This window comes from Capra hircus, chromosome 2 (genome assembly GCF_001704415.2).
Source record: "Capra hircus breed San Clemente chromosome 2, ASM170441v1, whole genome shotgun sequence".
NCBI lineage: Eukaryota > Metazoa > Chordata > Mammalia > Artiodactyla > Bovidae > Capra > Capra hircus.
In genome coordinates, this window is record NC_030809.1 from 28,483,543 (window position 1) to 28,508,116 (window position 24,574).

At 49.3% G+C, this 24,574-nt stretch overlaps 1 protein-coding gene across 4 annotated transcripts; it reads left to right on the forward strand.

Moving 5' to 3' along the window:
• On the forward strand, positions 14,280-24,000 carry DNPEP (aspartyl aminopeptidase). Of its 4 annotated transcripts, none has more exons than XM_018058979.1 (15): positions 14,280-14,366; positions 14,959-15,052; positions 15,139-15,227; positions 15,323-15,436; positions 15,613-15,738; positions 15,959-16,089; positions 16,396-16,471; positions 16,582-16,689; positions 17,621-17,698; positions 18,639-18,722; positions 19,412-19,572; positions 19,981-20,020; positions 20,142-20,243; positions 23,332-23,499; positions 23,863-24,000. In XM_018058979.1, the coding sequence occupies exons 1-15, from the start codon at positions 14,361-14,363 to the stop codon at positions 23,911-23,913; spliced, it is 1,428 nt and encodes a 475-aa protein (XP_017914468.1). In that variant the 5' UTR covers positions 14,280-14,360; the 3' UTR covers positions 23,914-24,000. The 4 variants fall into 4 exon arrangements, with proteins under 4 accessions (XP_017914468.1, XP_017914470.1, XP_017914473.1 ...); XM_018058981.1 differs by lacking the exon at positions 14,280-14,366 and adding an exon at positions 14,597-14,676; XM_018058984.1 differs by lacking the exon at positions 14,280-14,366 and adding an exon at positions 14,771-14,789.

Here is a 24,574-nt window from a genome sequence, read left to right on the forward strand (position 1 = left end):
TGGCCTCCGTAGCCCAGGCCTGAGAAGATCCCGACTGCTGACCGCCTATTTCCCTAGCTAGTCGGAGCTGTCGCTTGGTGCTAATTCCCTCCGCCTGAAACACCCTCCCCTCCACAGCGCACTTCCTGGGAAACTCTTACCCTCTCCTCTCTCAAGGGCCAGCTCCAGCCTGGTTTCCCAAATTCATTCCGGAGACTGCCTGGGCCGCTGATCCCAGGTCTGGCTGAAACCAGCCATGAGGCCATGGGCAGGTTGCTTCCCTCTCCAAGTCTCCATTTCGTCATCTGTAAATGGGGATCATAATAGTGCATTCCTCACAGAGTGGCTCTGAGTTACCTGACACAAGGTAGTTAGAACAGTTCCCAGTGAATGCTAAGTGCTGTTTAAGTGTTTGATGAAACTATCTTTAACTGCCTTGTATTACAATGATTTCATTTCCTCCAAGTTAAGACATCATATAAATTGTTAAACACTTCATTTATTCAATAACATCATTTCCAGCGGGGAAAAAAGGAACAATACCATGTAAAATGTACAAAGTATCTGTAAGCCATCTTCCAACTTCATGTATGTGTAAATTGTTCAGTGACAGTATTTGTGTAGCAGACTCTGCTTCTGTCCAGTCTCCTTTTCAGCTTCACGTATATTCATTGTTTATGATGGGTATCCAAGGGCTTGGGTTCAAGTTCTTATTCCCAAATTGCATTTAGCTACGGGAGTTTGGAGAAGGCAATGGCACCCCACTCCAGTACTCTTGCCTGGCAAATCCCATGGGCGGAGGACCCTGGTAGGCTGCAGTCCCTGGTGTCACTAAGAGTCGGACACGGCTGAGTGACTTCACTTTTACTTTTCACTCTCATGCATTAGAGAAGGAAATGGCAACCCACTCCAGTGTTCTTGCCTGGAGAATCCCAGGGACAGGGGAGCCTGGTGGGCTGCCGTCTCTGGGGTCGCACAGAGTCGGACACGACTGAAGCGACTTAGCAGCAGCAGCAGCAGCAGGGGAGTTTAGGTAAATTTTTTGGCTCCTTTAAGCCTCAATTTTTCCTAAATAGCTAATTAGCCATAATCGTAGTGAATATTAAACGAGATGCTATATGTTTAAGGCGTTGAGGCCCTCATTGGATATTCAACCAGGAGAGCTATCATTATTGTGATAATTTTAAAACGTTTGTTGAATTTGGGCTCTCTAAAGACTTGAGGCGGACAACTGCTATTTCAAGGTTGAAGTGCCCTCCAGTGGCCGTGTGGAAAAACTGCAGGCTTCCGGTGTGCTTCGGGGGTCCTTCCTTTGCTGGTCCAGGAACTAACTCAAGCCAGCCCTACCTCCAGATCAGGCTTATTCAGCCCTCCCCGACTTCTTCACGTTATCTTTCCTTTTACAGAGGCCTTAAGAGACTAGGAGCAGAGCTTTATCCCAGGAAGGTTACAGCCTGGACAGACACTGTCTCCAGACACTGTCTCCAAGCATGGGGGCCCAAGGCCCTGTGACAGGGAGATAGGGTGATGGAGAGCATCCATTCTTCTCTGACCTGGACATGTGGGATCTGGCCTGAGACCCCTCATGCTGCCCACATCCCAGACTCTAACGGAGAACAGTGTACCTCTTCCAGCTATCTACTTCTGTGCTGTGACAGATGAGTGTTTTGTTTTATCTTTCCTTCCTCCCTCCCCCTCTCCCCACTCCCCACCTTCTGTTCTTCCTTCCTTCCTCCATCCATCGATATTTATTGAACACTGGCTGTGTAGCAAGCCCCACAATCTTAACAGAGACACAGACACAGCCACCAAGAGTTGTGCACAGTGTCCCAGACACCACGCGCAGAGTTAATCCTTGCATTTGAGTGTTTATGGCTTCTCCGTGTGGCTGAGTGGGAGGGAAGACACAGGAACATCAGATCCAGGCTGCCTGATTTCCTCTAATGAAATGTGTCCACAGGGGAAGCTTTGTCTGGCCAGATTTGAGGGCTGACTTCCTTCTCCCAGGCCACACTTCTTCCCATAGCAAACGCTGACCACACTCCCAGCTCCACCAGCATGGGGATACCCGAGCTCCCTTACCTTCCCCCACCACTGCCCTTTTCCCCAGGGCTAGGAGTCAGCCAATACTTAGCATCTAAGCGCAGCTCACAGGCCAGCTCCCCATTGTCCAGGATGGAGAGGAAGGAGCCTTCTGGAGTCACTGGGTTGGAGGGTGGCTGGAGGTACGACGATGTTTTTGGAAGATGTCAGGAACGGAAGGAAGGGAGGGCTCAGTGATGAGTGCGTTGTTCATGGGCCTCTGTTGCCTCCTTGAGCTGCCCTCCTCCCTCCTTCATGATCAAACCACTCAAATGTCTTCCCACACCCGTCCTCAGTGTCCTGTTGCTTGCTCCTTATTGTTGCATTTCCTCAGAATTCTTCTCAAATCTAGTAGCACAGGGCACTGGTCCCTCACTGGGTCCCCTCAACTCCTAGACCAGTGCTGTCCACAGAAATGTAACAGGAGCCTCACGCGTCATTTCAAATGTTCTAGTATCCACACCTTAAAATAGTAAAAGAAACCAGTGAGGTTAATTTTGATCATATATTTGACCAAACGTATCCAAAACTTTGGGCTTCCCAGATGGTGTAGCAGTAAAGAATCTACCTGCCAGTACAGGAGGTGCGGGTTGGATCCCTGGGTCAGGAAGATCCCCTGGAGGAGGAAATGGCAATCCATCCCAATATTCTTGCCTGGAAAATTCCATAAACAGAGGAGTCTGGCAGGCTACAGTCCATGGGGTCACAAAGAGTCAGACGCAACTAAGCATGCACATACACCCAAAACATTATTTCAAGCATGTAAGCAGTGGTCAAAAATTGATATATATTTTGTCATAATCCAATGTATATATTATTTTACATGTATGAAAGTGAAAAGTGAAAGTGAAGTCGCTCAGTCGTGTCTGACTCTTTGCAACCCCAGGAACTGTAGCCCACCAGGCTCCTCCATCCATGGAATTTTCTAGGCAAGGGTACTGGAGTGGGTTGCCATTATAGCACCTCTCCATTCGGACTGGCCAGATTTCAAAATGCTCAAGTGGGTGGTGGCTAGCGTGTTGCAGCTCTAGAGCCTTCATCCACTTCTTGGCATACACTCTTTCACTCGCTGTGGCTTATCATCTCATTTCCATGTGTCGCGTCTCCCCAGCGAGATTCGAAGCCTCTGCTCTGGGTCAGAATCCTCACTTTTTCACCCCTGTATCTCCCGTGGCTCCTTAAAGCTGTGTGCCACACTCGAGAGGCCCTGCAAGCATGTTTGTTGATGGGAGTGAGCGCTGGGAATTGATTTTTGTGGTTTTGTTATGGCTGTAAATGGTATATTATAGATTGCCTCTATAGATGCACCCTGCTGCAATATTAGCAGAAACAAGCAGCCTGGTTGTCAGCACAGACGGGGGCCTGGGGCAGATGGGGCTCGCCGACTCAGGCAGGGGAAATCCTGCCAGACCACATACCATTTTTCTGTCTTCAGGGCTTGTCGTTGCCACCGTGTGTGCTCCTCCCTACAACCCCATCTCCCTTAGATGTCAGAGCCCTTGTCAGGGAACATTACACAAAGGATGTGTCTCCAGCATCCTCCCAGTGGGCTGGGAGCTCCTCTGGGCAGGAAACGAGTTTTATTCAGATGGACAAGAGCCTGACCTGCAACAGATGCCACAGAACATGCTAGCCGAGTGAATAAATGAATGGATGGCTGGAGCCAGCCAAACCTCTCATTCACATACTCTTGTACCCAGAAAAATCTTTGAGTGCTTACTATGTGTCAGTAGATACTAAGGACTCAGCCTGAACAAAGTGGATGTGGGTTGTGCCCTCTTGGAGCTCACATTCTGCAGATAGGGGGGTTGGATATGGACCTATGGAGCCCCCTGGAATATAGGACAGCCTCCCCCAGGTCAAGGGTTATCCTTGAGACCCTGGGCCACAGTAGGCTACCCCCCTGAAGCCCGGGTGCTGTGAGGCCCTTACTATTTCAGATTGCATTGATGATGTCATAATAGGCCCTGTGGGATGGACTGAGGACCCTGCAGGTTGGAGCAGAGGAGCCAAGGCAGGAGAAGGAGCTGGTGGTGTCCATTCAACCTCCGATAGACCTAGCTTCAGCTCCGGAGGAGGCAGCAGGTGACCATGGCACTCAGCCTCTCTGCCACGTCCATTCCCAACAACTGGCTCCCAGGCTACCCTGAGGTAACCAGGCCTGTGTGCTAAGGCTGTCTTGGTGGGAGCACCCTAGCCAGTGCAGAGCGCCAAGCTGTGAGCCATGCACTGCCCCAGGGGATGAAAAGATGACCAGGACTTTGGGCAGGGACCCTCAAGTTGCTGACACACTAGTCTTGAGCAAGTGACTTGCCAGAACATAATCACTGTCCTCTTGGCTAACTTGGGCACAGCAGTGAGCTAAGTGGTGATGAAAATAACTCCAGTCCAGTGGTTAGGACTCGGCGCTTTCACTGCTGAGGGTGTGGGTTCAATCCCTGGTTGGGAAACTAAGGTCCCAAAAGCCTCATAGCATGGCCAAACAAAATGGAAATAACTCCATACAGCCCGATCTGGTTCCCTGGCTTCTCCCGTGTCATCCCTGAGCATTGCACTGTGCTCAAGGGCTGCCCTTGACACTCTTGGTTTGGAGAAAAGACAGAATTATTTGCAGCATGGTTAAAAATGCACATCACTGGGCCTTCGTGTAAATCTTCCAAAGCAGAATTTTCAAGGGTAGGGCTCATGAATCTATATTTTAAAAAACACTCTCAGTAATTCTTACCTTAAGCACTGTCCTAGGGTGGAAATGCCTACCAGAGTTCCCGAGTCCCATATCTGACTGACCAGGGTTGGCTAGTTTCTCTGTCCAGAGATTGGTGTCGGCTTTTGATATTGTATTACTGATGAAAAGCCATGATTTAGAGGCTACTGGAGGCCAGCCGTCACTTGGAAGGAATCAGCGGCCACTGAGAACAGAATTCTCTATCTTTTCGACTCATCTATAAAATGCTTACCTGAGCAGACACTGTTTAAAGGCCATTAAAATACCAGACACAGAATAAGCCAGTCTCTGGGACTTTATAGACATATTTACTCAAACCCAAGTGCTTGCAAGAGTAAATAATAGGGAAGCAAAATGAGCAGCACCCCTAGAAATACGAACTGAAAGTAAACAGCCCTGTTCACTAAAATAAACAGGACAAATCCTGCAAGGATTAAATGACCTCCAGCCAGAGAGGCTCAGAGCCAGCAACGCTCACTCCATCTTGGCTCTTAGAAGAAGGGGAGCTAAGGGCCTGTCCCCTCCACCTGGGGGCATCAGGTGGGGCAGTGGGGGGCAGGGAGGGACATTAGGAGGTCAGCGTCAGGTCTCCAAGGGCAGACGGTAGTCTTGGGGGTGTGAGTGCTTCCCAGAACTCCCTGGCAGCCTGCCACAGGGCCTGAAACCTCCAAGATTAAAGGCCTCTGGTAAAATGTACATTTTCTGGAGGTATAGCACCTCAAGTCACTACTATTTGTGGTTTATTTGTTAATTTCCCAGATATTTGTTTAGCAATTACTGTGTTTCAGGCCCTGTGCCAGTCACTAAACATATCAAGGTGAGTAAGGCATAAACCTGCTCTCAAGTTGCTCACAGTTTAGTATGAGAGATAAGACTGAGGAAATAATAATAACACAAGAGAAGACTCTACACATGGACATCACCAGATGGTCAACACCGAAATCAGATTGATTATATTCTTTGCAGCCAAAGATGGACAAGCTCTATACAGTCAACAAAAACAAGACCAGGAGCTGACTGTGGCTCAGATCATGAACTCGTTATTACCAAATTCAGACTTAAATTGAAGAAAGTAGGGAAAACCGCTAGACCATTCAGGTATGACCTAAATCAAATCCCCTATGATTATACAGTGGAAGTGAGAAATAGATTTAAGGGCCTAGATCTGATAGATAGAGTGCCTGATGAACTATGGAATGAGGTTTGTGACATTGTACAGAAGACAGGGATCAAGACCGTCCCCATGGAAAAGAAATGCAAAAAAGCAAAATGGCTGTCTGGGGAGGCCTTACAAATAGCTGTGAAAAAAAGAGAAGCGAAAAGCAAAGGAGAAAAGGAAAGATATAAGCATCTGAATGCAGAGTTCCAAAGAATAGCAAGAAGAGATAAGAAAGCCTTCTTCAGCAGTCAATGCAAAGAAATAGAGGAAAAGAACAGAATGGGAAAGACTAGAGATCTCTTCAAGAAAATTGGAGATACCAAGGGAACATTTCATGCAAAGATGGGCTCGATAAAGGACAGAAATGGTCTGGACCTAACAGAAGCAGAAGATATTAAGAAGAGGTGGCAAGAATACACAAAAGAGCTGTACAAAAAAGATCTTCACAACCCAGATAATCACGATGGTGTGATCACTCACCTAGAGCCAGACATCCTGGAATGTGAAGTCAAGTGGGCCTTAGAAAGCATCACTACGAACAAAGCTAGTGGAGGTGATGGAATTCCAGCTGAGCTATTTCAAATCCTGAAAGATGATGCTGTGAAAGTGCTGCACTCAATATGCCAGCAAGTTTGGAAAACTCAGCAGTGGCCACAGGACTGGAAAAGGTCAATTTTCATTCCAATCCCAAAGAAAGGCAATGCCAAAGAATACTCAAACAACCGTACAATTACACTCATCTCACACGCTAGTAAAGTAATGCTCAAAATTCTCCAAGCCAGGCTTCAGCAATACGTGAACCATGAACTTCCTGATGTTCAAGTTGGTTTTAGAAAAGGCAGAGGAACCAGAGATCAAATTGCCAACATCTGCCGGATCATGGAAAAAGCAAGAGAGTTCCAGAAAAACATCTACTTCTGCTTTATTGACTATGCTAAAGCCTTTGACTGTGTGGACCACGATAAACTGTGGAAAACTCTGAGAGAAACGGGAATACCAGAGCACCTAACCTGCCTCTTGAGAAATCTGTATGCAGGTCAGGAAGCAACAGTTAGAACTGGACATGGAACAACAGACTGATTCCAAATAGGAAAAGGAGTATGTCAAGGCTATATATTGTCACCCTGCTTATTTAACTTACATGAAGAGCACATCATGAGAAACGCTGGACTGGAAGAAACAGACGCTGGAATCAAGATTGCCGGGAGAAATATCAATCACCTCAGATATGCAGATGACACCACCTTTATGACAGAAAGTGAACTGCAGATGGTGACTGCAACCATGAAATTAAAAGGCGCTTACTCCTTGGAAGAAAAGTTATGAGCAACCTCGATAATATATTCAAAAGCAGAGACATTGCTTTGCTGACTAAGGTCCATCTAGTCAAGGCTATGGTTTTTCCTGCGGTCATGTATGGATGTGAGAGTTGGACTGTGAAGAAGGCTGAGCGCCGAAGAATTGATGCTTTTGAGCTGTGGTGTTGGAGAAGGCTCTTGAGAGTCCCTTGGACTGCAAGGAGATCCAACCAGTCCATCCTGAAGGAGATCAGCCCTGGGATTTCTTTGGAAGGAATGATGCTAAAGCTGAAGCTCCAGTACTTTGGCCACCTCATGCGAAGAGTTGACTCAATGGAGAAGACTCTGATGCTGGGAGGGATTGGGGTCAGGAGGAGAAGGGGACGACCGAGTCTGAGATGGCTGGATGGCATCACAGACTCGATGGACATGAGTCTGAGTGAACTCTGGGAGATGGTGATGGACAGGGAGGCCTGGCGTGCTGCAAATCATGGGGTTGCAAAGAGTCGGACACGACTGAGCGACTGAACTGAACTGATGTACCCTTCACCAGATATCCCCCAGTAGTTCCATGTTACACGACTACAATACAATACCACAATCAGGCCGGTGATGTTGGTGAAGTGTGTGTGTATAGTTCTCTGTCATGTCATCCAAGATTACCAGATATACCAAATACAAATACAGGACACTCAGTTCAAAATCTGTTTTTGATGTAAACATGAAAGTGCAAGTGTTAGTTGCTCGATTGTGTCCAACTCTTTGTGACCCTGTGGACTGTGGCCCACCAGGCTCCTCTGTCCATGGAATTTTCCGGGCAAGTACACTGGAGTGGGTTGCCATGCCCTCCTCCAGGGGATCTTCCTAACCCAGGGATGAACCCAGCTCTCCTGAATTGCAGGCAGATTCTTTACCGTCTGAGCCACCAGGGAATCCCATGCACTATTTGGGACACACTTAGATTAAGATGGAGAATGGAAATGGCAATCCATTCTAGTACTATTGCCTGGAAAATCCCATGGACAGAGGAGCTTGGTAGGCTACAGTCCATGGGGTCGCAAAGAGTCAGACAACACTGAGCAACTTCGTTTCACTTCACTTCACTTCACTTAGATTAAGAAGTTATCCTTTGTTTATCTGGAATTCAAACTCCACTGGGTGTCCTGTATTTCAACAGGTATCTCTCTAACTTTATCACATGTGTAATCATAGAACCACTATCATCATCAAAGTGTGGAACCATTCCACTCCCATCAAGTTGTTCCCTGTGGGGCGCTTTGAGAGTCACACCCATCCCTTTCCCCGCCTTCCCTGGCCCTTGGCAACCACTCCTCTGTTCTCCAAGTCTATAATTTTGCCATTTTCTTTGCTTAGCGTAATGCCTGTGAGATCCATCCAAGTTGCTGTGGTTAGCAGTAGTTTGTTTCTTTTTATTGCTGGGGATTATTCTATGAGGACCATTTCTTGTTATTACTTCTTGGCTGCGCTGGGTCTTAGCTGCCGGCTGTGGGGTGCACAGGCTTACTCTAGTTGTGGCCCAAGGACTTCTCCTTGTGGTGGGATGAGAGGCACTGCTCACAGATAATAAAAATTTTATTCCCCAACAGTCCAGTGGTTAAGGGGCTTTCCAGGTGGTGCAGTTAGTAAAGAATCCACCAGCCATTGCAGGAGACGCAAAAGACGAGGGTTTCATCCCTGGGTCAGGAAGATTCCCTAGAGAAGGGAATGGCTACCCACTCCAGTATCTTTGCCTGGGAAATCCCATGGACAGAGGAGCCTGGCGGGCTATAGTTCATGTGGTCAAAAAAGTGTTGAACACAACTGAGCGACTAAATAACAACAGTAATTAGAAGACTGGAATATTTTCTCACATGGCTATATAATAATTTTGCCAGTCATTTGTAGTTGGACACTTAAGTTGTTTCAGTTGTTCACTATTCTAAATGACATTACACTGAAAAAGCAGTTTTCATCTGAATTTGTGTACCTCCATTTCAATCCTGAAGATAAATGTTAAGAATTGAGTTGCTGTATCACAGGATAGAGACCCTGATGGCTTAGACAGTAAAGAATCTGCCCAAAATGCAGGAGGTCTGGGTTAGATCCCCGGGTCAGGATGATCCCCTGGAGAAGGGCATGGCAACCCACACCAGTATTCTTGCCTGGAGAATTCCATGGACAGAGGAGCCTGGCAGGCTACAGCCCCTGGGGTTGAAGAGAGTCAGACACGACTGAGCACGCACACAATTATCAATATCCAGTGGTTAAGACTCCACGCTTTCACTCCTGGCACCCGGGTTCAATCCTTGATCAGGGAACTAAGATCCCACAAGCCACATAGTACAGAGAAAAAAAAAGAAAATTAATTCACCTAATAAATATTCATTATTAATCTACTATGTGCCAGGTACAGACATGAGGCATGGGGAGCTGGCTGAGTCAGTCAGGGTTTTCACCAGGCAACTAGGCAAACAGAGTGAGCCAAGGACTGGAGGCGTATGCAAGGGAGAGATTACACTGATGGAGCAGATGAGTTGTACAGAGTTGGAGGGGAGTGAAGAGAAGGGGAGTGAGGAACAGGGAAGAGGTAGGACCAATAGTTTTTAGCTCCTGTGCGGGTGAGGAATTAACAGAATTGAGTACATTTTTTGAAGGTTTTCCTGTCTTATTCCCAATTTATTTTTTGTTTAAAATATCAGTAACAAAAGACAACAATTTCCATATCAGAGGGTAATACAGCTTCAAGGGGGGCATTTTTTATATTTAAAAGTATTTACTGATTTATTGCACTGTGCCAGGTCTTAGTTGCACTGTGTGGAATCGTCAGTCTTTGTTGCGACTTGCAGGATCTGTAGCTGGGACCTGGGAATTCTTAATTGTGACATGTGAGATCTAGTTCCTTGATCAAGGGTCGAATCTAGGCCCTCTGCATTGAGAGTGCAGAGTCTTGGCCACTGGATCACCAGGGAAGCCTCAAGTGGGGCTTTTTTAAACTGAAAGCTGTAGGGTTAAACCCTAACCAACAAATGCTTACCAACTCAATCACGGTGCAGAAGACAACAAAAATTTAGTCACAGAAAGTACTCAAAGATTATTTTGCCACCTGTTGCTTTTTAGTTTCAGTTTTAGTCTTTTTAAAAAAACTTTTTCTTATTTACTTTTTAAAAGCTTTACTATGTACACACATAGAAAAAAATTTGAAAACTGCCCAAGGATTTATAGGAATCTTTTTCATAGGATTAAGGAAGTTTCCCTCTACCCTCAACTCTCAGCTATCACTTTTCTCCTTCCCAGAGTCAGTTACCCTTTTTTTGTGTTTCCTGACATGTCTCAAACATATAAGAATATGTAGTCATATATTTATACACATGAATGACAGCATACCATAACTGCTATTCTGCACTACTTGTTTTTTCACTTAATAATATATTTTGGAAATTGTACCTGTACAGGCACTTCATTCTTTTTAACTAAATAAAATGCTTTTTCAAATCTCCCTCCTGCAACCTTGGTTGAAAATTATAATCTTGCCTGAGCAACTCTCCTCCAGGCACTCTGGAATTTGTAGTTCTTACACAGCTGAGTCTTGCTCGGAAAACAGGACTTGAGCAGAAAACACGTATTGGAAACTGAAGTGCCCACCCAAGAGCAACAGAAGAGAGCAAACTGCACCGGGTTATGCAAGACCCAGAAGTGAATTATTTGCTTAGTTAAACAACCGAGATATCTACCAGCTATGAGGTACCCAGGGCGGTCTTAGCATCAGGAAATCAAGATCTTCTGATTTAGCTTCTCACTGCATCCATTTTAGCAGACAGGGCAGGACACACACACACACACACTCACTCTAAATGCCTTCTCCCTACAGCATTGCTTTGGTCTTCTCTATCCCAAATGTATTATGTGACAAATTACTACTTAGAAGCCATCTCTCATAAACTGATCAGAAAGGACACACATATCAAATTAAGTCACACTGAAATGTGTAACAGATTGCTGTGTTAACACACAGGCATTTGCACTTTAATAGTTGTTCAACCGAAAATAAAAATAAGAAATGGTAGCATTGCAAACACCAGATAAGGGCTAGTGGGGAAGATTTTCTTGAGGAGGCTGAAGGCAAGACTGATTCTCAGAGACATTTTTTGGATAGATGAGGTCCCTTCTTGACTCTTCACTTCACACCCAATGCCATTTCCTTATCCAGAGATGGCCACTCTCCTTCGGATCCACATTGATTACCAGTGATAACAGCTCATCAGCTTCTGATTTGAACAGGGATACTTCTGTATTTCCCCACTAATGTCTGCTATAGATTTCTGGAAAACAGTCTTTATCCTTTCTCTTCTCGTTTCTTAACAGGATTTTGTTTGTTTTTTTGTTTGTTTGGTTTTTTGGTGGTCCTTTTTTTTGGCTGTGCTTGAACCTGCACTCTTGGCAGTGAAAGTGTGGAGTCCTAACCATTGGACCACTAGGGAATTCCCTGATTTTGTTTTTATTAAGACTGGATGTTCAATTTTTCAAACATTTTCTCTCACTTTCTAAGTTTTGCCTTTTATTGATATTTGAATTGCTCACATTAACGTGTACTTTTTTAAAAAACATGATACATTTTACTTTTCATTTGAATTGTTTCATTTATTTATTTTTTATTCAAGTATAGTTGATTTGCAATTGTTGTGAACAAGTGCTCTTCTTTGAGATCAGAACATTAACGAGTTCTGAGCTAAGTCTCCCTCCCTTACCCTGTTTGCATCCATCCCTGTTTTTGCTCTTGTCACTGTCCTTGAATGTGTTCCTTCACCAGTAGCCAGCCTGGCTCCTCAGAGAGCAAGAATATTCTCTTCATGTCCCACTCAGCAGTGAATTTTTATACATCATGGCATTACAGGCAATGATGAGGGAACGCCATGAATTTAACCCGTCACCTAGCGTGTATATTCCTGAATGTGCTCAGTCGCTCTGTTGGATCTGACTCTTTGCAACCCCATGGACTGTAGCCCGCCAGGCTTCTCTGCCAGTGGGGCTTATCCAGGCAAGAATCCTGAAGTGGGTTGCCATGCCCTGCTCCAGGGGAATCTTCTCAACCCAGGAATTGAACCACGGTCTCCTGCATTGCAGGTGGATTCTTTACCAGCTGAGCTACCTGGGAAGCCCAAGAATACTGGAGTGAGTAGCCGATCCCTTCTGCAAGGGATCTTCCCAACCCAGGAATTGAACCACAGTCTCCTGCATTGGAGGTGGATTCTTTACCAGCTGAGCTACCAGGGAAGCCCATATTCCTGAATACGACATTGCAATATCTATTCCTTTGAATTGAGGGCCGAAGGATCTTTCCAACTACTCCTCACTCCCTTGACATTCCTACTCCAGTACATAAACAGCAGCTTGCTCCATCCACCTGTAATCCCTGGAGTGTTTATAACACCCCTGGTAATTGGCCCCTGTGTTGAAGCTAGAGACCACCAAGAGTCCTGATCAGAATCAATGGCTAGGCAAGGACCTGGGTTTTTTCCTTTTTTTTAATGTTAACTATACGCCAGTAAAAATTGAAGTATAGTTTACAATGTTGTGTTACTTCCTGCTGTACAGCAAAGTCAATCAGTTACACATATACATACATATGCTCCTTTTTAAGATTCTTTTCCCATATTGATCATTACAGAGTACTGAGTAGAGTTCCCTGTGCTATACAGTAGGTGCTTATTATCTATTTTATATACAGTAGTGTTTATATGTCAGTCCCAATCTTTGAGCTTACCCTCCCCTCCTTCCTCCTTGGGAACCATAAGTTGGTTTTCTACATTTGTGACTCTAGTTCTGTTTTGTAAATAAGTTGGTTTGTAGCATTTTTTTAGATTCCGCATATAAGTGATATCATATATTTGTCTTCCTCTGTCTTACTAAGTATGACAATCTCTGGGTCCATCCTTCTCATTGCAAATGGCATTATATTATTGGTTTTTTATGACTGGGTAATATTCCATTGTATATATGTACCACATCTTCTTTATCCGTTTTGTTTATCCATCGATGGACATTTAGGTAGCACCCATGTCCCAGCTATTGGAAGTAGGGCTGCAGTGAACACTGGGATGCATGTATCTTTTCTCTTTCTCTCTCTCTCTCTTTTTTTTCAAATACTGATTTGGCTGTGCCGGGTCTTAGTTACGGCATGTGGAATCTTTTTGTTGCTGAGTAGTGGCACAGGCTTAGTTGTCTGCAACATGTAGGATTTTAGTTCCTGACCAGGGATCAAAACCACATCCACTGCATTGGAAGGCGGAGTCTGATTAACCACTGAAGCACCAGGGAAGTCCCATGTATCTTTTGAAATATGATTTTCTCCAGATATATGCCCAGGAGTGGGATTGCTGGGCATATACCATATGTTAGCTCTACTTTTAGTTTTCTAAGGAAACTCCATACTGTTCTCCCTAGTGGATAGACCAATTTACATTCCCACCAACAGTGTAAGGGGATTCCCTTTTCTCCACACCCTCTGCAGCATTGATTGTAGATTTTTAAATGATGGTCATTATGACCAAATGTGTTCCTGGGTTTTAAAAATTGCTACTTGCCACTCTTGACATAGGAATATTGGAACTGCCTACAAGAATATATGGAGTTTGTCGTTTTCTGTCCTTTTTTTTTCCCTTCACAGCTGCTTTTGAGATCTAGTTCCCTGACCAGGGACAGTAAAGATATAAAGTTGAAAGGGCAATGAAGATTAAACTACCTAGCGCATTAACCTTTATTATAAAACTAAAACTTATCGTCAACGCTCCATGAACATTAACCATGTTGCTTTGATTATCACCAGAGTGCCTGTGGAGAGAGAGAGCACTTTGTACAACACCCAGGTGACCAGGTGAGCTGGTGGAGGCGTTTTCTCCCGGGCTCCCTAACTTGGGGGTTGGGGGTGAAAGAATTGGGCAGGCGGTTCCAGGCTGTCCTAGCACCTCCGGGACGGCAGAGGGCGTCCGCCACCCCCGTAAGAAGGGGCGGAGGGCGGGGCGGGGCGAGCCTCAGGGCCGGGGCGGGGCTATAGCGGCGGGAGTCGGGGCGGGCTGTGCGCAGGGGCCGGGCACCGGGACGCAGGCCCACACGTAAGGCCATGCAGGTAGGTGGCCTCTGTTCGTCCCGGACGAACTTCGATCCTAGACCCGGCCAGGTGCGCGCTCGGGTCCAAGCTCAGCAGCGCGCTTGCTGACGTGGGGGGCTCCCCCCGACCCTAAACGAAACCGAAAGTCTGATCCCAAGTGACTTTACCTTCCCGGGTTGTTCAGGGGTGAGACCCAGGTCGGGTGTTCCCTAGGGGACAGGGCATTGGTTCCGGGGTGGGGTCACGCACGTGGTGTAAGGGCCGGCTCAGAGTTAGGGTCCTCTGATTGCGAGCTCAGAGTTTGGGAACTGACCGGGATTTCCAGCTGGTCGGTCACATGGGGATGGACTTGGTGGGGCCGGACGGAAACTCGGACTAGGGGGCGGGCCGTCTGGGACCAGCTGGGCGGGGAGTCCAGCGGGAGGGTTGCAGTAGTTCCCGGTGGGTTGGAGCCCGGCTTTAGGCGTCTCTTGGTGTGGGGAAAGGGGCGGAAGCCGAGGTCTGAGCCTGCGAGCCCTCACTCGGCGGGATTGGCTGGGGAGGTTCCCGAAGCCAAGATGGGTCAGGGGTCCTAGACCTCGTAGGCTTATGAGCGACCCCCGTCCTCTAGGTGGCCATGAGCGGCAGGGCCCGCAAAGAGGCGGTGCAGGCCGCGGCCCGGGAACTGCTCAAGTTCGTCAACAGGAGCCCCTCTCCTTTCCACGGTGAGTGACCAGGGCAGGGGGCGGGTGGGGAGCCGGTGTGCCTCCTCCCGGCTTCTATCAACCGTGAGAGGGTTCCTTCCCTATAGCGGTGGCCGAGTGCCGCAGCCGCCTCCTCCAGGCCGGCTTCCATGAACTCAAGGAGACCGAGAGCTGGGATATCAAGCCGGAGAGCAAGGTACTGGGGGTGGGGTGGGGGCGGAGAGGTAGGAACCTGGGCTGGGGCTCGAAGTCCTGTGCTCTGGCTAATCCAGCTATACACCCCCACCCCAGTACTTCCTGACCAGGAACTCCTCCACCATCATCGCATTTGCTGTGGGGGGCCAGTACGTTCCCGGCAATGGTTTCAGCCTCATTGGGGCCCACACAGACAGCCCCTGCCTCCGGGTAAGGAAGTGGGGCTGCCTGGGAGAGGGGAGGCATCAGGGGGTGTGCAGAGAAGAAAACTTGTCAGCTCCTTCCTCCACACTTGGGGCCCTTCTGTGTCACACTACCCATCCTCTCAGCGCCAAACCATGCCGCCTGGCCTTTTCTGAATTCTTGTTCCCCACTGTCCCACTCAGGTGAAACGGCGCTCTCGCCGCAGCCAGGTGGGCTTCCAGCAGGTTGGCGTGGAGACCTACGGTGGTGGGATCTGGAGCACCTGGTTTGACCGTGACCTAACCTTGGCTGGACGTGTCATTGTCAAGGTGGGGCCTGGGGTTGGATCTGGGAGGCCCTGAGCTTCAGCTGCCTGAAGGCTGACTGTCACCTCCCTTCAGGGAACCTGCAGAGAGCCCCCCAGGGAAAGTGGGAAGGGGCAGCCCGGGTCAGAGGACCACCTTGGTTAGTCTGGGCGAGGTAGGGGATTTAACCAGCTGCGGATGCAGGGGCCCCCCACCTGGGCTGACCCTGCCTGTTTGGCCCCAGTGCCCTACCTCAGGCCGGCTGGAGCAGCGGCTGGTGCATGTGGACAGGCCCATTCTTCGCATCCCGCACCTGGCCATCCATCTGCAGAGAAACGTCAATGAGAACTTTGGGCCCAACATGGAGATGCACTTGTGAGACGGGGTGAAGGCGATGGTGGCCTGGAGCTGGGGAGGGTGCAGCATGGGTGATGGTGGGGGGTCCTGCTGGGATCTGGGAGACCACTCCCTAACGGTGGCCACGATCAGGTTCTACCCCACGGACCCAGCGATGTTTAGGGGCCCTGAAAGCTCTGCTTTGCTAAGAGGGAGCTGGGAATTGAGGGACCAGGGCAGTTCCCCATCAGGGGATGCCTGAGCGCTGGGTCCTGATGCAGGGTGTCCCACCTGGCTGTGCCCTCCAGCCCTCCCCCCACGTCCCTCTCACGTGTCTCCCCGCAGGGTCCCCATTCTTGCCACATCCATCCAGGAGGAGCTGGAGAAGGGGACTCCTGAGCCAGGCCCCCTCAATGCTACAGTAAGAGCCACCTGCTTGTGGGGAGGGTTGCACAGGGGGGAAGAGATTGGTTCCGGAGAAGGGGAGAGAGTGGGGAGTGAGCCCTCCCCTCAGCACCCCCTGCCCTGCAGGATGAGCGGCACCACTCGGTCCTCACGTCCCTTCTCTGCGCCCATCTGGGGCTGAGCCCTGAGGACATCTTGGAGATGGAGCTGTGTCTCGCTGACACTCAGCCTGCGGTGAGGAACTTGTGGGTGGGGACCCTGGGATCCCAGCTGGCGCCAGCATGTCTCCCCCTGAAGCGCTTATCACCTCTGCCAGTCCTCCAATTATGCTCATCCCTGTTTTCCCTCATAGCTCAGTTGGTAAAGAATCTGCCTGCAATGCAGGAGACATGGGTTCGATCCCTGGGTTGGGAAGATCCCCAGGAGAAGGGAATGGCTACCCACTCCAGTATTCTGGCCTGGAGAATTGCATGGACTATAGTCCATGGGGTTGCAAAGAGTCGGACAGGACTGAGCGGCTTTCACTTTCACTTCACTGTTTTCCCAGTAGAGGCCACTCCGCTCTGCTTCCAGGGCAGTGGTTCTCAAAAACAGCAGGTTTCCCACGCCAGGTCTGTCTGCTCAGGCTGTCTCGGGTGGGGGTGTAAGCTTTCCACAACTTCCCAAGGAGTTTCCGCTACTGGGGTCCCTGTCCACTTTGACCTGTGCTGGCTCCAAACCGCTGAGGACGGGAGGCCTGGACGGACACCGCCCCCCCTTCCTGGAGCCTGTCCTTGTATCTCTCCCAGTTGCTGACCGTAGGAGATGGCCGTGTCTTTGGATGCTCGCCCATGTTTGACATGTGCTAAGTTTCTATTTCTTGCCTAGTCTCCTCTGTTTAGTCCCTTGGCATTCTCCTTTTCTTGTTTGGTCTCTCCCTTATCCTGTCCCACAGGAACTGGTCAGGAACCACAGGCCTGCACCCTCCTTCCTGCAGCTCCAGCCTGGCCCTTCTTTGTCCTCTGCTCAGCTCAGCACAGAGGGCTGAGTGCTCTGGGCCAGAGGCTGGGAGAGGTTGGGCAAGGAATCAAGGAGATACGTTCAAATGCAGCTCCTAGGGAGCAGAGAGAAGAGGCTGAGTCCTGGGGAGGGGATGAAGATCAGGATGACCGTCGTGTCTTTCTAGGTCCTGGGTGGTGCCTACGAGGAGTTCATCTTTGCCCCTCGGCTGGACAACCTGCACAGCTGCTTCTGTGCCCTGCAGGTGAGGAGCTGGGGCACTCCCAGGAGCACTGGGCGGGAGGACCACCTCGAGTCCTATGGGTCATGAGAAGACCCCTGATGCGGGTGGACCATGGGGAGAGGCCTAAATGCTGCAGCCTCAGCGTCACTCCTCTGGGCCCCATCTTTGCACTGGCTGGGCTGGAGGGATGAGGTCGACAGAAGGGTTGTTCAGAGCCTCACAGAGATTTGTCCTGCTTCTCCTTTAAGATAAGGTCTGCTTTAAAGGAAAGACCCTAGCATCCTGTATAGCAGTATCATCCCCTCCCTTTAGCCTTCCCCCCCAAGCCCTGGCTTAAGCCCACCTAGCTGCCTTTGAGCCTTGGCATCTCATTGGGAGGTTGCATTGATATTCCCCCCCTTTTTTCTACCCTGGTCACTTCCCCTCCTCCTCACCTCTCACCCCTGCTCTTTCCTCTGTCCTTTCCGTACTCCCCTTTGCACCCCATCCTGTTCTCAGAGACAGGCTTTGGGCTGTAACTGAGACCAGAGCCAGACCTGGGACTCATAGCCACTTGAGCCACCAGCCAGCCAGCCAGTCACGTCACCTCAATGGAGTCACAGTCACCTCTTTGGACCTCAGTGTTGTTGCCAAGACCAACTAGTTTATGTGACCTGTGTGGTCCTTTTGACTTGCTGGAATTCTCAGCCCTTCCCCTCCGTCTTACACACCCTCCTGCCTTTTGTGTGGGAAGACATGTGAGGGAGGAGAGAGAGAGCTTTTCCCCCATCTCGTCGAAAAGGCCCCCCACATGTCCTTCCACCTGGCAGCACCCTGAGAGATGCAGACCGGTGACCGCTGGAGCCCGCTTCACTCCAGCCTTGATGGCAGGAGGTGGGCAAGTGAGCCTCCCAGGTGTTGGTGGGCTGAGTTATTGAAGGAGGAGTGGGGAGGATGATGCTTTTGCCCCCTCCCCCAACAGGCCTTGATCGATTCCTGCTCAGCCCCTGCCTCCCTGGCCGCGGATCCCCACGTGCGCATGATCGCCCTCTACGACAATGAAGAGGTGCGTGGGGAGCTCTGGGGAGGGTCTCCTCCTGGGAGTCTTGTGCAGCCAGTGGTGTCCAGCAGCTGCCACGGGCCAGGGCTCTTCTGGAGGTGCCAGGGATGAGCCAGACACTGCCGGTGCTTGCTCAGCTCTCGCTGTCCCCTCTGGCTCAGCCTGTACCTGCTCCTAGTGTGATGACACCTCCCATGTCTCTGGGTGCCACGTGGTGAGCTCCTGGAGGACAAGGACTCTGCCCTTTTACCCTAGCAGCCCCAGGGCCCGGCGCAGGCTGGGTCTTCACCCTGCGTGCTTGGGTTAGGGTGCCGGCTGAGACGCCTGCACAGCTTCCTGTAACCGCACATGTCAGGGTTAGCAGCTCCTGTCACATGCACGAAAGATTGACCAGGGAGATGGGGCACCTGGGCTGAACCCCAAATGGCAGAGGAGAAGGAAGGCAGCTAGAAGTGGAAGTGGATTGGACAGTTCTCTTTCTGCCCTGGAGATGGCCAAGAATTAAAGACGGTGGCCCCAGCTCACCATCAGCTTTTCAGTGGTATAGGGTTGGGGAAGTGGCTGATAACAGTCCACATTCCCACCCACTGGTTCAGTGGAGATTCTGAGCCATTCTGGGCAGTGGGCCCCTCTTCCTGGCCTCCAGCTCCAGCCCCCCACACCAGACCCCCAGAGCTGGGCCTCTGTGTCACCAGGTGGGGTCGGAGAGCGCGCAGGGCGCACAGTCACTGCTGACGGAGCTGGTGCTGCGGCGGATCTCGGCTTCGCCCCAGCACCTGACGGCCTTTGAGGAAGCCATCCCCAAGTCCTACATGATCAGCGCAGACATGGCCCATGCCGTGCACCCCAACTACCTGTGAGTCTCCTGCACCCGGCACACAGGCCTCACACAGCTGGAAACGAGCGTGACCTGCCTTCAGGCTCAGCCCTGGGCGTGGGGCTCCGCCTCTCCCCTTCCCCTTCCTCCTCATTCTGCCAGGAGGTTCTGTGGGGATTTCCTTTTGACTGCTCTTTAGCCTGACTTGGTCAAAGTCACGTCATGCCTAACCCATCCAAATAGGCTCTGTCTGCAGACTTACTTCCGCCCGCCCCCTCCACCGCCCCCCTGTTGCAAGAGGCTGCCTGGAGCCCTGTGTTTAGCTTGACTCTGAGGTCCTGCAGGCTGGGTGGGAAAGAATGCTGTATTAGCGATGTCTGCTGTGAGCGAGTGGTGGGTGTTGACAGCTGCTGTTGGCCATCCCTGGCCCTTCTCGGTCTCTTACAGGGACAAGCACGAGGAGAACCATAGGCCCTTATTCCACAAGGTGAGGCACTCCTGCTTCTCTGGTGTCTGGAGGCCTGGCTGGTTCCAGGCCCCGTCCTGTTCCCTCTGGACCTGTCAGGCATCTCTGCCTCCCTCTCAACTCCTGGTTTCCCTCTCCCCAGGGCCCTGTGATCAAGGTGAACAGTAAGCAACGCTACGCCTCGAATGCAGTTTCAGAGGCCCTGATCCGAGAGGTGGCCAGCAATGTCGGGGTGCCCCTGCAGGTAAGGGTGGACCCTGCCTGGGAAGGTGGGGTGGGGGGCACAGGCAGTTGGTCCCCCGGTACGGGGGGCCTCGTAGACTGTCTTTAGTGGAGGAGGGCTCTAGTTGAGTGAGGAGCAGTGGGGTTGGATATAGGCAGAGCCGGGAATAGTTCTGGTTCTGACGGAATGCTAGTCCTGTGACCCTGGACTCATCTCCTAATTTCCCTTGATTTTGTTTCCACTCCTGGAAAATGGGGTTAAAGGTGCAGTGTCCTCGTGGCACATAGAGAGTTAGTCCTACCATTTCCCACTCAGCACCTCCAGCTCCCCCTGTGTCTCTCTTACATGCCCTGGGGGCTTCCATAAGAGAAGTTCAGGGCCAGGAAACCTGAACTCATTGTCATTCTTGCCTTGGCAACAGCCCATCTAGTTAGAGAGGGAGGGAGGGAAAAATATGCAATGATTAAGATCCATGTTAGGATAATATATGTTTCAAGGGCTGGAGCCCAGGTAGTCTAATGATAGACATAGCAGGGAGGTCCTGATAAGTCAGGACTAGGCATCCTGAACTGCAGCCTAGGGCTCTCTCTGCCACTGTAGCTTCCCCCACCTCACATTGTAGAACTGAGTTGTTCTATTTTCAGTAAGGCCTCTCTGAGGAGGTGACATTTGAGCTGAGACCTAAGCATTGAGAATGAGGCTGCTATGAGCAAATAGCATCCCTGCCCAAGGGTGAGAATTAGTCACTCAGTCATGTCTGAGTCTTTGTGACCCCATGGACTACAGCCCACCAGGCTCCGCTGTCCATGGAATTCTCCAGGCAAGAATACTGGAGTGGCTTGCCATTTCCTTCTCCAGGGGATCTTTCTGACCCAGGGATTGAACCCGAGTCTCCTGCATTGCAGGCAAATTCTTTACTGTCTGAGCCACCAGGGAAGCCGCAAGGCAAAAGCCCCCCAGTGGGCAGGAGTGATCTTGGTCCATTAGGAGCAGCCAGAGCCGCAGTGGTAGAGCCAGGCTGAGAGCGTGACGGGGAGGAGCCAGTCTGGCTGGGCCTCCTAGGCAGGAAGGGTGTTCGGATCTTTTGCTAAGGCAGTAGGAGGACATTGGGGGGGGTTTCTCTTTAACATCTTACAGCAGAAGCAGGGCATGTGTGCTTTAGAAAATATAAATGGAAATGAGAAAATAAAACGTTAATCCCGAGAGATTTGTACGTACTCTTCCAGATTTTTTTCTATGTATATACTTAACACACGTTTTGTTAAAAAAAATGAAATCATCTTGGATATATCTTTTGTTTCCTCTTTCACTCAGTATTCTTCATCTTTCTATTTCAGAAAATTTTAGTTTTTGTAAATTTATGTCTCATTTCATACACAGGTCATTTTCAGTTATCCCCAAAACATTCTTTACAGTTTGTCCCACTTTGGTTTCCAGTGCAGGACCATGTGTTATATCTGGTGGTTTATCTAGCACAGCTACCCCACCTATTTTTGCTGTTCTTCTTTAAATAACATTGACTTATTGAAGAAACCAGGCTCATCATCCCATGTGATGTCTTCTTCCTTTTTGGATTTTCCTCGTTGCTTTCTCATGGTGGTGTTGAGTTTAAGCCTCTGGCCCGTGTATTTCCTGTAATCTAGAATTCATATGTAAAGGCTTGATGGATTCAGGTTAAACCTTTTTGACCAGAAGACATCGTGACAGGTGTGTCCTTCACGTTGCATCGTCCACATACGATCTGGGTGATTCACCCTTAGTGATAGAAAGATTGATCACCAGACTGGGAGGGCTGCCCTCAGTCCCTCCACTGCAGGGAGGTATTCCTCCTTTGACCGGACAGTAACCTGTACAAGTGATGAGCTTCCCATCGATCAGACAAGTGCTAAGTTTTAACACCAATTGATAATCCTTGCCTAAATCCATAATTTCACTAGTATTAACTGAAAAAATGCCCCCCTCCATTTTTTTTTATTCCTTTTACATTTATTAGCTATCATTCTTGTGTGAAGTAGAACTCTCCCATCTAGTAGGGCCATTTGATTATTGTGAAGTATGGTTGCTCCTGGAAAGTCAGGACAAATACTTATTGTTCCCTTTAATAACCAGTTTTCAAGGTGAAGTGTTTTAATGGCTGCCTCAAATGCTAACAAATAAGAGGTTCTCTTTTTGATGGTCATTAATCATGGATTTTCATTGGTTCAGGCGGATCTGGTCCACATAGTTGTGTCATTTCACGTTCAAATTGTCATGACTTTGACCAGCGGGAGTCCTTTCCACATAACTCCTGTGTTCTTTGTCATGACTCTGGGTAGTTGTCTTGCTTTTTGGCCCAAGAGGAAATTTCAGGCTCATCTTGTTCATTTCTCTCCCCAGACTTGGTGGCTTTTGATGGATATTGATGTTAGAGGCTAGTCTAGCATCATGAGTGTTTATTGTTATTGTGGGGGCGGGGGGAGGAATGCTTTGGGGTCATTTCTAAGGACATAGCTAGGAAAAATGTACATATTTTAAAAATCGTGAGTTAATACTGCAATTCTCATTTTTTTAAAAAAAAGCAGTTACTACTTACTTTGGTTTTGTCGTTTTCTTTTATTTGGAAAACCTTCATGTCTACCATTGTTATTATGATGGTATATTTACCATCATATATTTACTTTTGTTTACCAGAATACAAATCAAGTAGTTAAAAACTTGCCATAGCTATATTTTTAAAACCACTAAGATTATTGAGTGACTTTTCTTTGTGTGTGGGTGGGGTGGAGGGTGCATCTTATGAAGCAAGGTGACATAAAGGGTACATATATATTTCCAGTCCCCCTGCCTGCTCTGTGGGGAATGGATTGTGTGAAAGGCTGTATGAGGTAGCTGGAACTGAGGTGGTGGTAGTGCAGATGGAGAGAATGGGACCAGTTCAGAATATCCTGTCCTTTGGGCCTGCCTTAGTGTCAGCCTTGTGATTTTACACCAGTCGCATCCACTCTTTGGGGAGGTCGGAGTGGCTGATGTACCAGACTGCTTTCAGCCCCTCAGTTCTAAGGTGACTTGCTCCTGGGTCTTAAGAAGCAGGTGATACATGTTGCTCAGGAACGGCTCTTCCTCTCCTTAGGATCTCATGGTCCGGAATGACTCGCCCTGCGGCACCACCATTGGACCTATCTTGGCTTCTCGGCTTGGTCTGCGGGTGCTGGATTTAGGCAGCCCCCAGCTGGCCATGCATTCCATCCGGGAGACAGCCTGCACCACAGGAGTACTCCAGACCCTCACTCTCTTTAAGGTGACCCTGAACCCCCTCCCCCATCACTGGGAGCCAGGCTCCCTCCGCATCTGGTACCCAGATCAGTCCTGGGCACTATCACCAACTGACCGGCCCGTGCATGGGGCTGGTTGTCTTAGTGCTACCATGTAGGAAAAGAAGGGTCCCCCTTTTTCTCAAGGCTCAGGGGCCCTCATCAGCCCCTAGAGGATAATTAAAGGTTGGAGAGGAGATTGGGGATGCGAAGACTTTGACAGCAATCAACTGTGGGTGAAGCAACTACGCCTTTCTCTCTTGCTGGGCTGTGTTGGTGGACAGTGAGCAGCGGGGCACCCCTAGGCTGGTCTCCACTAAGCGCAAATCCCATGTTGCCTTCTCTTTTAGGGCTTCTTTGAGCTGTTCCCTTCTCTGAGCCGTAGCCTCCTGGTCGACTGAGGCCTCTGCAGAGACTTCTCTCACACGTGAGAGGGGACGTTCTCAGCTGAGCTGAAGCTGGATTATTAAAGTGGATTTTTCACTCAAGCTCATTCCGTTTTACTTATTTGGAGGTTGGAGGGGTGGGGGGTTCAGGCCTGGCTTAAACCTCTGAAAGCAGCAGGCGGGGAAGTTAGGGTACAGGTAGAGGAGGCCACAGATCCTGGGAGAGCTCATGGAGACTGGATTTCAAGTCTGTTTCTCTTTTTTCTTAAGCTCATGCCTAAGGGGAGAGGTGGGTGAGTTCACAGTGGGAAGGTCACGTCTTCTCCCATCCCCAGTCCTTCCATTCCCAGAATAGTTTGGGAACCCGGCCTGGCCCTCAGGTCTGAGTGCTCAGCATTAGATGCCCCCAGAGCCTCCCTGGACGGCTCAGGCTGTTCCCCTTTGCATCCATCCCTTTCCCACCCCTCTCAGGCACTGCCAGACAAGGGGCAGAGTCTGGGCTTCAGCTTTGCCCTTCATCATCCACTTCACTTAGCAGCCACTGCTGTTACTTGATTGTTAACATATGACCAAGAAACGATTATCACTGAAAAAAATCAAAATAGGAAAAGTCCACAAGTCTGCTTGTAAACTCTTCTATCAAAATAATTGTGCTAACTGGTGACTTTCCAACTTT

Coding starts and splice junctions, on each gene's coding strand:
- DNPEP (XM_018058979.1), top strand. Junction 15,437..15,612: donor CAGACAGCCCCTGCCTCCGG/GTAAGGAAGTGG, acceptor TGTCCCACTCAG/GTGAAACGGCGCTCTCGCCG. Junction 19,573..19,980: donor GCCGTGCACCCCAACTACCT/GTGAGTCTCCTG, acceptor GGTCTCTTACAG/GGACAAGCACGAGGAGAACC.